At 35.1% G+C, this 15,522-nt stretch overlaps 1 protein-coding gene across 3 annotated transcripts in view; it reads left to right on the top strand.

Moving 5' to 3' along the window:
- Nucleotides 1-15,522, top strand: part of LRP12 (LDL receptor related protein 12) — a 98,079-nt gene that overhangs the window by 72,320 nt on the left and 10,237 nt on the right. For all 3 annotated transcript variants that reach the window (XM_032251558.1, XM_032251548.1, XM_032251541.1), the window contains 2 exons: nt 4,846-4,981; nt 15,028-15,230. In XM_032251558.1, coding sequence (XP_032107449.1) covers nt 4,846-4,981; nt 15,028-15,230 — 339 coding nt within the window. The remainder of the gene's footprint in view (nt 1-4,845; nt 4,982-15,027; nt 15,231-15,522) is intronic.

Genomic DNA, 15,522 nt, shown 5'->3' with positions numbered 1-15,522 from the left:
CCATTGTATTTAGCAGTGAGGTCACTGATGGCCTTTGCCTGCTAGCATAGTTTCTGTGGAAATAAGGTCGGAATTGAAAGTCTATTTCAGTGGGTCAGAGGGAAAATGCAAAGAAAGAAAGTGAAAAATTTATCAGTGTATCCCAATGAGCTCTCAGAAATATAGTGGGAAGAGGTGCATGATTGAGGGCTGAAATAGACTTTAGAGGTATTCAGATAGCAACTCTTTATTTTAACACGAGAAAATTATTAATAGTACCCCAAAAAGTTTAGTAATTTACATTATGCAAAGCCAGTAAGTGGCAGATAGAACAGACAGCATATAAGTCTTCCGATTCCAAATCTGCCAGTATACATAGGCAAACTCTTAATTAACCCAAAAGGGAGTTAAAAATTGGGGGAGTTAAAAATTGCTTTAATGGTTTCTTTTGGCTTTTCAAATGTATTCTTTCTTAGATATAGAAAGGAATACATTATGGCTATGCTGGAGTACATTTGTCTGCATACTCAGTATATTGTACATGCAAAAATATGTTGATAAAAAGCCACTGACTAGATCTGGAGCCAAATTCCAAATTCAGTCATGTTGGAAATGTGCATAACTAAATCAATATACGTATTTATAACCAATTCAGGAAGAAACTTTATGATATTATAGTTTTGTTTTTGATTAGGAAGAATCAATATTTTAAAATAATATTATTAAAGTACATATTGAATTAGAAATATAAATATTGAATCTTAAAATAACCATTCTTATTTATAGGTGGTATGTCTTATCCTTGGGCAGTTTTATGGAAATCAAATATTAACAAAATGTATTTTTGAGTACCATACTAGAATCTTCTATTTTTGGTATAAGAGCACCACCTATGGGTTTCTCATGTACTTGAAATGTTTTTCCTAAAACAAAATTTAATAAAATTCTTTCTAGGTTTTCCCTATAATTAGTCTATCCATTTAGTCAAAGGTTAGGAAGGTTCTGCTTTGTCATAGATTACTCCCACCTTGTTTTTGGCTGTATCTCACTGCTGTTAAACCATTTAATAAATAGTTGAATACTTGTATGCTAGTACAGTATTACAATTCTGAGTTAAACGTAATTTAACTCAAAATTGCATTATTTTCTTGTAGGTGAATGTAGGTGAATCTTTTTAATAAAAATGAATAATTTTCCATATTCTTGGGAAAGGGTAATGATTGCTTTTGGCTGTTTATTTATATGCTTATTTATATTTTCATGAACTTAAGGTTTCCTTTAGCGTACTACTGCAGAATGTTTTGGTAGGAGATAATGAAAAAGAAGGTGTTTTTTTGTTTTGTTTTGTTTTCTTTTCTTTTTTGTCGCCAGGCTGGAGTGCAGTGGCATGCTTTCAGCTCACTGCAATCTCCGTCTCCCGGGTTCAAGCAGTTCTCCTGCCTCAGCCTCCCGAGTAGCTGGGACTGCAGGTGCGCACCACCATGCCCAGCTAATTTTTGTATTTTTCATAGAGACGGGGCTTCACCATGTTGGCCAGGAGAAAAAGAAGGTCTTATAAATAACTTAGCTATCTTTTTATTAAATTATTGTAATGATAACTCAGAGCAAAGTGGAAGCAAACTCTGGTAGTTTATTATTAATAAACTCTTAAAAAGAATTACATTTGCATACATTTAGTCTTTTGCTAAAACTTATTCATTAAAATTAAAAATTTTTGGTAAGGGAGATTACTAATGAGACAGCAGCAACAGAAAAAAAAAAAAAAAAAGGAGATTTGACTATGCCTTTGCAATGAGATGAATTCTAAGCCCTTGATGTATCTCTGTGCTGTATGCCATGAATCTGTTCTGAAAGCGATTTGAAACAGGATCCCTTTGGCAGTGCACCCTAATTCTTGGGCAGATCCATTTTAGGTATGAACTATTTTTCTGCAGTATAATATACTTTTAAAGCTTTGATTGCATGTTTTCTTCAGGGAATAGGTTATTCTATAGAAATAAGAATTTAAGTAATATAGCTTATTTTATTTTGATCATATGGATAAAATCCTTTAAATTACCTAGTATACTTCCTAGCATTCTTAACCTAAATTGAACAGACTATAACCTCTGATACCAAAAAGAAAAAAAAAAAATTGCCAGGCATGGTGGCATGTTCCTTGCAGTCCCAGCTACTCAGGAAGCTGAGGCAAGAGGATCTTCTGAGCCCAAGAATTCAAGGCTATTAGTGTTCTATGCTAGTGCCTGTGAGTAGCCACTGTACTCTGACCTGGGCAACATAGTGAGAACTTCTCTCTTAAAAAATGCCAGGACCGGGCGTGGTGGCTCACTCGTATAATCCCAGCACTTTGGGAGGCCCAGGCGGGTGGATTACGAGGTCAAGAGATCGAGACCATCCTGGTCAACATGGTAAAACCCCGTCTCTACTAAAAATACAAAAATTAGCTGGGCATGGTGGCACCTGCCTATAGTCCCTGCTACTCTGGAGGCTGAGGCAGGAGAATTGCTTGAACCCAGGAGGCAGACGTTGCAGTGAGCCAAGATTGCACCATTGCACTCCAGCTTGGGTAACAAGAGCAAAACTCTGTCTCAAAAAAAAAAAAAAAAGGCCGGGTGTGGTGGCTCACGCCCATAATCCCAACACTTTGGGAGGCCAAGGCAGGCAGATCACAAGGTCAAGAAATCGAGACCATCCTAGCCAACATGGTGAAACCTCGTCTCTACTAAAAATACAAAAATTAGCTGGGCATGGTTGCACACACCTGTAGTCCCAGCTATTCGGGAGGCTGAGGCAGGAGAATTGCCTTTGCCCAGGAGGCAGAGGTTGCAGTGAGCCAAGATCATGCCACTGCACTCCAGCCTGGAGACAGAGCAAGACTTAGTCTCCAAAAAAAAAAAAAGTCCGTTTTCCAAATTACAATTGTAACAGCAATATTTGGCCATCTCTTGGGTTCCCTGATTTTAAACTACAGCAGAACTTAAAAAGCATGGAAGTTCAGGCCATGTATTATACCAGTCATTTTACCTGTACTGATTCATCTTTAACTCAGCAACTCTTAGATCAGTATGAATATTAATTTATTATGATGATATAATATGACAGTCTTACCTTTTGAGAGATGGGCAATAATGTGTAAATTATGAGCTCGTGGTTATTGAGTTTAGTATGTAGTGTTTATTGTATTTCTGAAAATTTACTCATCACTTCTGATAACTGACTGTGTACCCCTGGCAGCTAGTCTCCCCACTTCTAATTTTCTGCTTCTAATCTGCTGTTAGTTTAAAAATCAAGTATAATCTAATTTGTTGAAATTGTATTAAATAGGAGATTCTAGGATGTTAAATTCCACTAAAGGCTTAAACATCACGTATTTAATTGAGAAAGAATAAATTGTCACATTATCAACTGAATTCTGAATAGTGTTAACTAATACAACAAGAGTTCCGGATAATGCAAGAATAATCCAGGAAAGTGTTGGTATTAGTTTTAATCAATTCTATATGCATGAAGATTTTCCTCTGTGATATGCAGATATCTAATCACAATGATATTTAAAGCACTATTTCAAGACTTTATTTTTAAATAACTTAGGAATCATTCATAACCCTGTAATAAATAGCTTGGAAGTATCAATGGAATAAATTGAAGAACTGCTTTACAGTAATTTTGAATGTTTTACTGTCTTTATTCAGTCACCCACTAACTTCTTAACAGAAATTACAATCCAGCATCTTGATGTTAGGTTTATTTAGAGTACCCTAAAAGCAGTATGAAGCTCCTAAAGATCTAAACAAAGTAGGTTAGTAAATATTGAAAAGGTGGTTTATAATAAAGAAAGTAAATCTGAAAGATGATTTTTGAAAAAATGTGGATGGGTGGATGGATCAGTCTCCATGGCCAAAGCTAGCAATGCAGAACTCTTATTCAGTCATCCTATTTCCTTGCCTGCTCAAAACATGTACAATAGTCCCTCCTTATCTATGTGGGATACCTTCAGGACCCTCAGTGAATGCCTGAAACTGCAGAGTACCAAACCTGATTGCTATCCAATTTAATGCCTTTTTCATCTTAACTAAACACGTAGGCACTATGGCCATTAACTTTTGCAGTTTGCAGTTTGAGGTATGACAGCAAAACTAGCATCAATTTCTTTTTCCTTCTTCATAATTTCACGGATAGAAGATTCATTCTTACCTTAGAGGTCAGCCACCTCAGCATATGATTTTCTTTTTCTATTGTTAAGTTGAGAATTTTCACCTTTTCACTTAATGGAAGCATTTTACAGCTTCTCTTTGGCATATCCACATTACTGGCATCAGTGCTTTTGTGCTTTGAGGCCATTCATAATGGCAGCATAAGGGTGACTTGAACACAAGCACTTCAATACTGTGACAGTTGATCTGATAATGAGATGGCTACTAAGTAACTAATGGGTGGGTAGCATATACAGTGTGGACACATTGGACAAAGGGAAGATTCATGTCCCAGGAGGGACAGAGAAGCATAGCAAGAGATGTCATCACTACTCAGAACAGCACACAATTTAAAACTTATGAATTGTTTATTTCTGGAATTTTTTATGCAGTATTTTCAGACCACTGTTGACTGAGAGTAACTGAACAATGGAAAGCAAAATGTCCAATAAGTGGGACTACTATATTTAATTAGAATAAGGGCCTTTGTCTAGAAGGGAGGAAATTGAAATACCTCATTAGAATAATAAGTTTTTAAAGTTGATACTCCCACATCTTATTGGATATTATTTGATGTGTAAAGTTTTTTGGTTTTTAAAAGATAAACACTGATTTACCTACTACTATTTTAAAAGTATAATTATAAGCAAAGATTGCTTTGGCTATCTTCTAGCTTGTGGAGAGACTCCAGAGCAAATTCGAGCACCAAGTGGCATAATCACAAGCCCAGGCTGGCCTTCTGAATATCCTGCAAAAATCAACTGTAGCTGGTTCATAAGGGCAAACCCAGGCGAAATCATTACTATAAGGTAATTCTACCTTTCCGTTTTATTATATCATTTATTACAAAACACAAACTCCATTTTCATTTATTATCACTTAACATGCAGTAATATAAAAAGGTTTTTAAGGAAATGTAATAAAGAATAGCTATTGGTGTCATCTTAAGAGTAAGAATAACAGCCCATCTGGTATGTGTTTTGAGTATTTCTAAGGGTGGTAATGTATTTGCATTGAATCATCTATATTCTTCTAAGCTAGTTTTTAACAAAAGATACACACTTGCAAAATACCTTATTAGGATCAAGAATAATCTTTGGCAGTAGAACAAATAAACAAAACTCATTAATTCACTTGGATATCTAGCCCGTAACCTTGGTCTCATTAGTAGAACCTTCTACCTAAATTAGTTAAAACACGGTTGTCGTGCATGTCTGTATATGTGTATGTATGTATAAAACTTGAAACAAGCTGATAATGGAAAAATACATCTAGAAAAATCTGTTTTTATAAAAAACAAAAGAACATTTGTTAAGAATACAAAGTGAAAGGCATTCTTAGGGGAAATAACTGTAAATTTAAGATTCTAGGAATAAATGTGACATAAATAAGGAAGATTAAGGTTAAATTTTAAAACATTTAGCAAATTACTTGCAGAGAAAAACGGTACGGGAATAAGACAGTAAAGAATATGTTTAGTAGAACTAGATATTGCTTGCTTAGGAAAATTGTATCAAGGCTATTAGGAAAAACATGCTTACCTACTGGGGGAAAAATATAGTGTGCCTGAACAAAGAACTGCAGTTGGAATGAAAACACAAATAAGAATGTCATTTCCATCACAGAAAGAGTGTAGTACAAAGGCACCTTCAGCCTGCTTTCATGTGTAACATTGTATGGATAGGAGGCATAGAATTTTAGATTTAGAAGAGACTTTGGAGATCATAAACTTACTCTTTCATTTTAGGTTTTCAAAATAAAGCTTATACATTTAGTCTACTTTCTCATCTCTTTCATCTTCCTTTTTTGTATTTATTAACTAATGAGGGAACTCCAGTCTCTTTTGAGGAGCATAATTGTCATCTGTCCCCTTTTTTGGTGGAAGCCATAAACAGGGGCCATAGTCTGTTTTCCTTTTATTTTTCTCTACCCTACATTACCTCTTCTGGAACCCTGGAGTTTGGCACATACAGAAGCTGTTGTTTTTCTCCTCCATGCAAAGGGTTTTTCTTTTGCCTGATTGAGTGGTAGAATGCACCATTAAGGTTATCTTTCTGCAACAGTGTCAGTGTTGGAATGTAAATAATGTATCTATTTTCTGTTACTTGTAGTATGACTAAGTATAAATGTGTTTACAAAATAACATTTTTACCACATATTAGAGTTTTTAGCATAAAACTAGAATTTATAGACAACTTTATCTTTTAACCTAAAAATTAAACTTGCAGCTTATAGCTTAGTTTTGTAAAACTTGAAAATCTTACCAGCACAGAAGAAATTGCATGAAATACTGCCATGTGGTTTTGATCATGTATTGATTGGATCCTTGAGATTTCAAAGATACACTGAAAACCAAGGACAATACTGAAATGCAGAGTAAAATTGAAGTGAACCCTTCAGCTAAAGAAAAATTTCCTGAATTCTAGAAAGGAGCAATGAATTTGGATGAATTTGTATTTATATAGATTTTAGTGATTGTTCAAATTCTTTCCTGAAGTCATTATCATGGTAATACCATATAACTTGAAAAAGATGACATACATGCATATACACAAAGACAAGTTTTCTATATCATTATTGATACTAATCTTAAATGATTCAAAAGAATATATGCCATAATTAAATAGCTCTTTTAGACATACAAACGCATCAGTATTAGGAAATATTAATTTGCCATGTTAACAAGTGAAAACAAAAAGTATATCATTGTCTAGTGTACATAGATGCCTTAAAGCATTTTGGTAAAAAAGAAAATCAGCATTCATTCCTGAATTTAAAATAAAAATTTCAAATTCTTAGTAAAATGGAAGTAGAGATTTTTTTTTAATTTGGATAGAAGAGGGAAACAAAAGTTATGGAGTACAAACAATACTGAGAGCTATCTGTATAAAACTTGTTGAAGATGGTGAAATAAAGATATTTTTACTTATCTCCCTCAGAACCCACTATAATCAGCAAAGGCCACCTTATCCATGGGGAAGAGAGGATTGAATCCTAGCACTCTGCTTGAAGCTAAGGACTAGGGACAGGCAATTTTGCTCAATACAAGAGACTGAAAAATCTTTCACAAACCACAGCCTGAATTTTATATGGGACTGAGAGCTGAGAGGGCATAACCTAACAAATATGAATAACTGTGTCATCTACTGACGCCATGACAGGATCTGTAATATTCTGAACCATCATTTAGACATGTTCTGGAATGTAGACCCAAGTAGGGGAATATAGAGGACAAGAGGGTTAAAAAAGAAAGAAAGCCCAAAAAAATTCCATAAAATAAACCTATAAACCAAAATTGTAGAATGGGTGAAAAAATTGAATGCTGAGAAAAACAGTCATACAAAATTAAGTTGAAACTCAAATTTACTCCAGACATTTTAAAATGTATTCTGTCAGGGAGTCTTTACTTAACTTTCTTTATGCCAGGAACACCTGCCGGTCTGGTAAACCCTATGTATTCTTTCCCAGAATAATATGTTTAAATTCATAATATATATAGAATTATAGCTATCAGATTTTAAAAGTATTTGTAATATAGTAATATATGCATATTTATTAGCACATTAACAAAATCAAGTGATGATTAATTTCAAAATAAAATTTTTAAGTGTAAATACTATTTTTAAATATCTGTAAAAACTGAAATGTAACATAAAAGTATCTCCGATTTTGAATAGTGGTAGAGTGGCAGGTACTGTAAATACTGTCATGATTGGTTGCTTCTAAGTGAAGGAAATGTTAAATTTTAGTAAGAGGTTAGTGAAAATAAAGCTGTAAATTGTTTCCATCTTATTTGTGATTTTGAGGGGACAGAAGAAACGCTGAATACTCTTTGTTAGAAAAAAAAAGTGTGTTTTAGCTTTTTAATTAAAATATCAAAAGTTAGCCACTGATTAAAAATAGAAATAATATTGAGCATTTAAGACAGGAAATGGAACTTTAAAAATATATTCAAAAAAAGAAAGCCAGGCATGGTGGCTCATGCCTACAATCCCAGCACTTTGGGAGGCCGAGGTGGCCAGATCACTTGAGGTCAGGAGTTTGAGACCAGCATGCCAACATAGCGAAACCTCATCTCTACTAAAAATGCAAAAATTAGCTGGGCATCATGGCGTGTGCCTATAATCCCAGCTACTCAGGAGGCAGAGGCATGAGAATTGCTTGAACCCAGGAGGTGGAGGTTACAGTGAGCCGAGATAAAGTGCCACTACACCTCAGCCTAGGCAACAGAGTGAGACCCTGTCTCAAAGAAAAAAAGTAAAGAAGGAAAATGAGTACACTCTCTCAATTAGAAAGGTGGTAACACACCGAAAACCAAACTAATACAGAATGTCTAAGAACAAGGAGATGTGCCAGGCGCCGTGGCTTGCACCTATAATCATAGCACTTTGGGAGGCTGAGGCAGGCTCAGGAATTCAGGACTGGCCTGGGCAACATGGCAAAACCCTGTCTCTACAAAAAATACAAAAAATTAGCTAGGTGTAATGGCATGTTGCCTGTAGTCCCAGCTACTCAGGAGGGGGATAACCTGAGCCCACGAGGTTGAGGCTGCAAGTGAGCCGTGAATGCACCACTGCACTCCAGCCTGGGTGGCAGAGTGAGACCTTGTCTCAAAAATAAAAACAAAACAAGGAGATAGAAAAGGTTAGCTTTGGAGCTGCTCATCAAGAGAAAACTAGTGTAGGAAGATTAACATCAGTTGTAATTGTGCTTAAGGCACAAAATACTAGCAAGAATTGTGGTAATCTAGCAGGAAGATAAAACAGCAGTAAATTTCATGTACCTACATAGCCTAAAATACATGCAAAACAAAATGTGGAGACTTGCCCAGCAAATTTGACCAATCCACAATTGCAGTGGGAGATTTTTAACACACCTTTGATACTTATTTCAACAAAGAATACACATTCTTTTCAAAGACATGTGGAACATTTATAAAAATTGATTATGTTTTAAATCACAAAGTTACTCTTAATACATTTCAAAGACTCTACATCATTCAGATTGTGTTTTCTTACCACGGTGATTGTGTTTTCTTACCATGGTGCAATTAAAATAAAGGAAAAAAATAACAAAACCTGTATGTTTAGAAATACATTGCTAAATAACTCCTGAATTAAAGAGGAAATTACAGTGGGACTACATAATTTTTAAATAACCATAGTGAAAGTAATATATATTATAACTGTTAGAATACATTGAAAGAATACTTAGAAAAGTTTACAACTTTAATGCATTGATTTTAAAATTAGAAAATAAATAAGCTCAACATTTAACTCAAGAGTTAAGGAAAAGAATTACAGGGTGAGTTTTAAAGTAGAAATAAAGACTAGAAAAGTAAGCAATAAAATTCAATAAAACAAAAAGCTGGCTTTCTGAAAAACTCAGGAAAATAGACAAAACTCAAAGCAAAACTGAAGAAAAAGAGAAGATAAGAGCAAAAGTGTGTATAATTATAAACATAAAATTTTTTAAAGTCATAAGAAATTTTTAAGTAGTTTTATGTTAGTACTTTCGTGCAAGTAGATTAATTGGATGATTTTCTAGAAAATATATGTTACTAAAATTGATTCAAGAAGAATTAGAAAACTGATGAAATCAGTAGCTGTTGAAGAAATTGAATCAGCATTCAAAATAAGACTCTAGAACTAGTTTTATAGGCAAGTTTGGCCAAATGAATAGAAAAGGAATTTCCTTGACCTGGTAAAGGATGTCTGTTTAAAAATTTTAAAAAGCAAATTTAATGTCAAAGTTAATTTTAGCACCAAGGACCAAGATGAGAATGTGTGTTTTTACTGGTTATGCTAGAATTTCAAGTCAGTGCCACAGGTAGAAAATAGCCATATACAAAAATGGAAAGGAAGAGATAACTTTTATTTGCCAGTTACATGTTTGTTTTAAGCAGTTTAAAGCAAACTTAAGAGCACAGATAGGAAAGAAGAAGTCTTTAAATTGTATTAAATGTCTTTAAACTGTATGAAAGTACTGTGTACAGAGCTTTGTAGTAATAAATTTTATTATCAACGTAAAATTAATTTCTGAGAAAATTTAAATGATCAAAAGTTTAAAAAACACTGATTAAACCAAAAACATTAAGAAATTGAAACTCTCTCTGTGACTCAATATATTTTAAATAGGCACAGGGCACAAATATGTCAACAGTGCTTTTATTGTGAAAATTATTACGGGCCAGGCGAGGTGGCTCACGCCTATAATCCCAGCACTTTGGGAGGCCGAGGCAGGTGTATCACGAGGTCAAGAGATTGAAACCATCCTGGTCAACATGGTAAAACCCCGTCTCTACTAAAAATACAAAAATTAGCTGGGCATGGTGGCACACACCTGTATGTAGTAGTCCCAGCTACTCGGGAGGCTGAGACAGGAGAATTGCTTGAAACCAGGAGGTTGAGGTTGCAGGGAGCGGAGATCATGCTATTGCATTCCAGCCTAGGTAACAAGAGTGAAACTCCATCTCAAAAAAAAAAAAAGAAAAAAATTATTATGAAACATTTAAAAAACTAAAAAGTAGTTTTACTTATTCATTTAAAAACTTTAAATGAATTAGCAAACTAAATCAAATAGGGCATACATGAACAGATTTTTATTATTCTAGTTCCCTGCCTTAATGGATCTTTTTTTTTTTTTTTTTTTTGAGACCTATGTCTTGCTTTGTCACCCAGGCTGGAGTTCAGTGGCGCCATCTTGGCTCACTACAACCTCCACCTCCCGGATTCAAGCAGTTCTCCTGCCTCAGCCTCCTGAGTATCTGGGATTACAGGTGGATAAAAACTAAAACTCTGAAATAACTTGAAAAATAGTTGAACATCTTTGGGATCTTTGGAAATACCAAGATATTTTAGAGAGAACACTAAACGCACTAACATAAAGCAAAAATAATAAATTAGACTTCATCAAGACTAAAATTAAAAACCATGCCCAGGTAATTTTTGTATTTTTAGTTGAGATGGGGTTTCACCGTATTAGCCAGATGGGTCTTGAATTTCTGACCTCAGGTGATCCACACGCCTCGGCCTCCCAAAGTTCTGGGATTACAGTTGTGAGCCACTGCTCCCAGCCTTTGCCTTCATGAGTCTTAAATGTTTAGTGAACTAAAAGTTTATTGAGAGATTCCCTAGTTTGAATGGGACTAGGCCTCTCATAAACAAGAGTTACCAAGTTTGGATAAAATATTCTAAAACCAACTATTTGAAGGTACTGGAGAGTAATAAGAAACTGGCAAAAACTGGAGAGAATTCCACCCCTGAAAGAAGGAACCACACTTGGTGAGATTCTTGCCAGCCTGCGTAGCATGGAATAACTGGAACTTAAGCAGATCACCATAGTCTTGTCAGTTTTAGGTGTCAGGATTCAGTTGAGGCTGCAACAGTAACTGGAACTTAATTAATAAGGTAACTCCTGGAGAGAGCCACAAGCTGGAAAGTAACTGCATTTAAATTATTCTCGAATCCTTAGCTGATGCATGAATTGTACGTGCTTAAAGAAGTCTCCAAGGAACCCCCTGGAAAGTAACAGCGGGAAGGCTGAAAAGACTGTCCAAGGATTTCAGCTGCTGTGCCCCACAGCTGAGGCAGCATGTAGAGTTTGAATCCTTTCTATCACAGGGGAGACTGAGTGTACGGCTTCACAAATGCCTTGAGATTTTTATTGAAACTCTGTGTCATACTTTACAAGTAAAGACAGTGTCCTTAAACTAAGAATTCTCCCTAAGACTAAGGGCAAAGCAGAAATGAACTCACTCTAAACAAAATGTAAAACCAAACCTCCATAAGTTTAGGGTCATTAGACTAATTTAACTGTGTGATAGAACAAAAATTAGTATCTTCTATGTTCTAGATAAATGTAAGAAAAAAAAGAAAATCTTATTTTCTACTTGAAAACATACAAAAATTATTTCATATAAATCTCAGGCATAAATGTAAAAACTGAAACTCTGAAATACTTAAAAAATAGTTGAACATCTCGGAGATCTTTGGAAACAGCAAGATATCTTAGAGAGGACACTAAACACACTAAACATATAGCACAAATAGTAAATCAGACTTCATCAAAACTAAAATTAAAAACTTCTCATTAAAAGCTTCCATTAAGACAATGAAAAGACACACCATAAACTGGAAGAAAATATTAGAAATACACACATCTAACAAAGTACTTGAATCCAGTATATAAAAAGGATTTTATTTTTGTTTTTGAGACAGAGTCTTGCTGTCACCCAAGCTGGAGTGCAGTGGTGCGATCTCAGCTCATTGCAGCCTCCATCTCCCAGATTCAAGCAATTCTCCTGCCTAAGCCTCTGGAGTAGCTGGGTTTACAAATGTGCGCCACCACACCTAGCTAATTTTTGTGTTTTCAGTAGAGATGGGGTTGCACCACGTTGGCCATGTTGATCTCGAACTCCTGACCTCAAGTGATCCACACACCTCAGCCTCCCAAACTGCTGGGATTACAGGCGTTAGCCACCATACCCGGTCAAGAATATAAAAAGGATTTTTATAACTAAGTTTTTTTTAAATGAGCAAAAGACATGAACAGATACTTCACAGAAGATATAAAAATGGCCAATAATCACAGAAAAGATGTTCAACAAATTTGTCTTCAGGGAAGTGCACATAAACCACAATGAGAGATGCCATTCCACACCCACCAATGACTAAAATGAAAAAGACTGCCCACACTGACTCTTGGAGAGAAAGAATGTGGATGTAGGTGGATATGCACATGTTTTACATAACAGACGTGCCCCCAAATAAGTTCATGTTTATAATATGTAGAGTTCTTACATAACATAAATTAATGGATAAAGGATATAACAAGGCAATTTACAGTAAAAGAAATAGAAATAACCAGTAAATTGGAAAATTGGAGAAGTATTTCAATCTCAGTAAATAAAGACATGCAAAATAGAACAGTGATAAATCTCCTTTGTCTACCTAATTGGCAAAACATTTTTTAAAATAGAATGTCATTTTGCTAAACGTGTGGTGTACAGTACTTTGGTACATACTTGGTAGAATTGTAAATTTGTATAAACATGTTTTGCCAGTGTCTGTCAGATTTAAAGAGGAATTATGTCTTTTAACCTAGGAATACTAGTTCTAGAACGGTTTGTCCTAGAGAAATACTTGTTCTTGTGTGTAAAATACATATATGTATAAGGAGGTGTTTTTTTTTGTTTGTTTGTTTGTTTGTTTTTAAGAGACTGAGTCTTGCTCTCCCAGGCTAGATAATGGTGCAGTCTTGGCCTACTGCAACCTCTGCCTCCCGGGTTCAAGTGATTCTCTTGCCTCAGCCTACTGAGTAGCTGGAACTACAGGCACGAGCCATCATGTCCAGCTAATTTTTGTATTTTTAGTAGAGATGTGGTTTCACCATACTGCTCAGGCTGTTCTCAAACTCCTGACCTCATGATCCACCTGCCCCGGCCTCCCAAAGTGCTGGGATTACAAGCGTGAGCCACTGCACCCAGCCAGGAGTTTTTAAAGCATTGTTCATAATAATGCAAAACTGGAAACAATCAAATTGTGTATCAGCATTTTGTTATTCAGAATACTTAAAGAAGAAACATTCTGGTATAATAATCCTTGGGTAATTAACTTTATTATTGCTTAGTTTAAGGCAAAATCAGTAAGATAAAATCAGATCTTCACTTTTTGTTGAGACATGTTCAGCTATTGTAAAACTATATTTTGGTTTTTCTTTTTTCATAACCAGTGACTAATTTTCTGTATGCTTTTATTTGATGTTTTTGTCTTAAACTTATGCCCATCACATATACACCATGGAATATTATGCAGCCATCAAAAACGATGAGTTTGTGTCATTTGTAGGGACATGGATGAACCTGGAAACCATCATTCTCAGCAAACTGACACAAGAGCAGAAAATCAAACACCGCATGTTCTCACTCATAGGCGGGTGTTGAACAATAAGAACACATGGACACAGGGAGGGGAGCACTACACACTGGGGTCTGTTAGGGGGAAATAGGGGAAGGACAGTGGGGAGTGGGGAGTTGGGGAGAGATAGCATGGGGAGAAATGCCAGATATAGGTGAAGGGGTGGAAGGCAGCAAATCACATTGCCATGTGTGTACCTATGCAACTATCTTGCATGTTCTTCAAATGTACCCTAAAACTTAAAATGCAATTAAAAAGGGAAAAAAAATTATGCCATAATTTATTAACTACAAGATAGTATTTGGCTATAAATTGATTTATGTAAAAATATATTCCCAAACGCAGAAACTTTTCACCGAAAACATTTTTCGTGTGTTCATTTTTTAAATCTTTTACCGTGCTCAGATTTGTGCTACTCTCCTAAAAATGTCTGCTGCAGACTTTTCATTAAGCAAGTATTAATCCAAGAGAAGGCTGAGTGTCTCTGTGTTTACTTCAGTTCATCAGATTGGGGAGACGTGATTCTGGTTGGAACACAGAACAGTTTAGGATGTTCTGAATTAGAAGTGGTCTTTCCCAACCATACACACACACACACACATACACACACAGAAGAAAAAGAAAAGGTGCCAGTGTCACTTGTTTTTTTTTTTAACATTATTTTGGAAACTGGCATTACTTGTGAAGAAGTAGTTTTCTACAATCTGGGGAAGAAATACAAATATTAGGAGCATAGACGTAATATTATTATTTCCTAACGATATGGTTGTATGCCTGGAAAACCCAAATGTTATTATTTGCTAACAATATGGTTGTATGGCTGAGAATCAGTCAGTATATGGAGACTTATAATAATAATATCCTCTGTTACATTATAATAGAAATTTTTTTTTCAAAATTGCGTTTTTAATAGACATTTCTGATTTTTTTTTTTCCAGTTTTCAGGATTTTGATATTCAAGGGTCCAGAAGGTGCAGTTTGGACTGGTTGACAATAGAGACATACAAGAATATTGAAAGTTACAGAGCTTGTGGTTCCACAATTCCACCTCCATATATCTCTTCACAAGACCACATCTGGATCAGGTTTCATTCAGATGACAGCATCTCTAGAAAGGGTTTCAGACTGGCATATTTTTCAGGTGTGTTTTTACAAAAGAAAGATATTGAACTGAATTTTATGATAGTAACTGTTCTGTCACTTTGGAGCTAGTCTTCTAAAAAATGTTTATTTAATTAGGAGTAGGTCCTCAAAGCAGCTGAGATTGAGGATTAGAAGCTAAAGTCAGATGCCCTAAAGCTGAGTCTCCAAAAGGTGTTTTGTATAATTCTAACAAAATGATTAACTTCATATACACTAAGGTTGATTTTCTTTTTAAACAACTTAAATACATTTATTCTAAGAATAGCCTTTTCTCTCTCAAGTGCTTACTC

The sequence above is a fragment of the Sapajus apella genome, unplaced genomic scaffold (genome assembly GCF_009761245.1).
Source record: "Sapajus apella isolate SASKATOON/1434 unplaced genomic scaffold, GSC_monkey_1.0 scaffold3, whole genome shotgun sequence".
Classification (NCBI taxonomy): Eukaryota; Metazoa; Chordata; class Mammalia; order Primates; family Cebidae; genus Sapajus; species Sapajus apella.
This window is presented reverse-complemented; position numbering and strand designations above follow the sequence as displayed.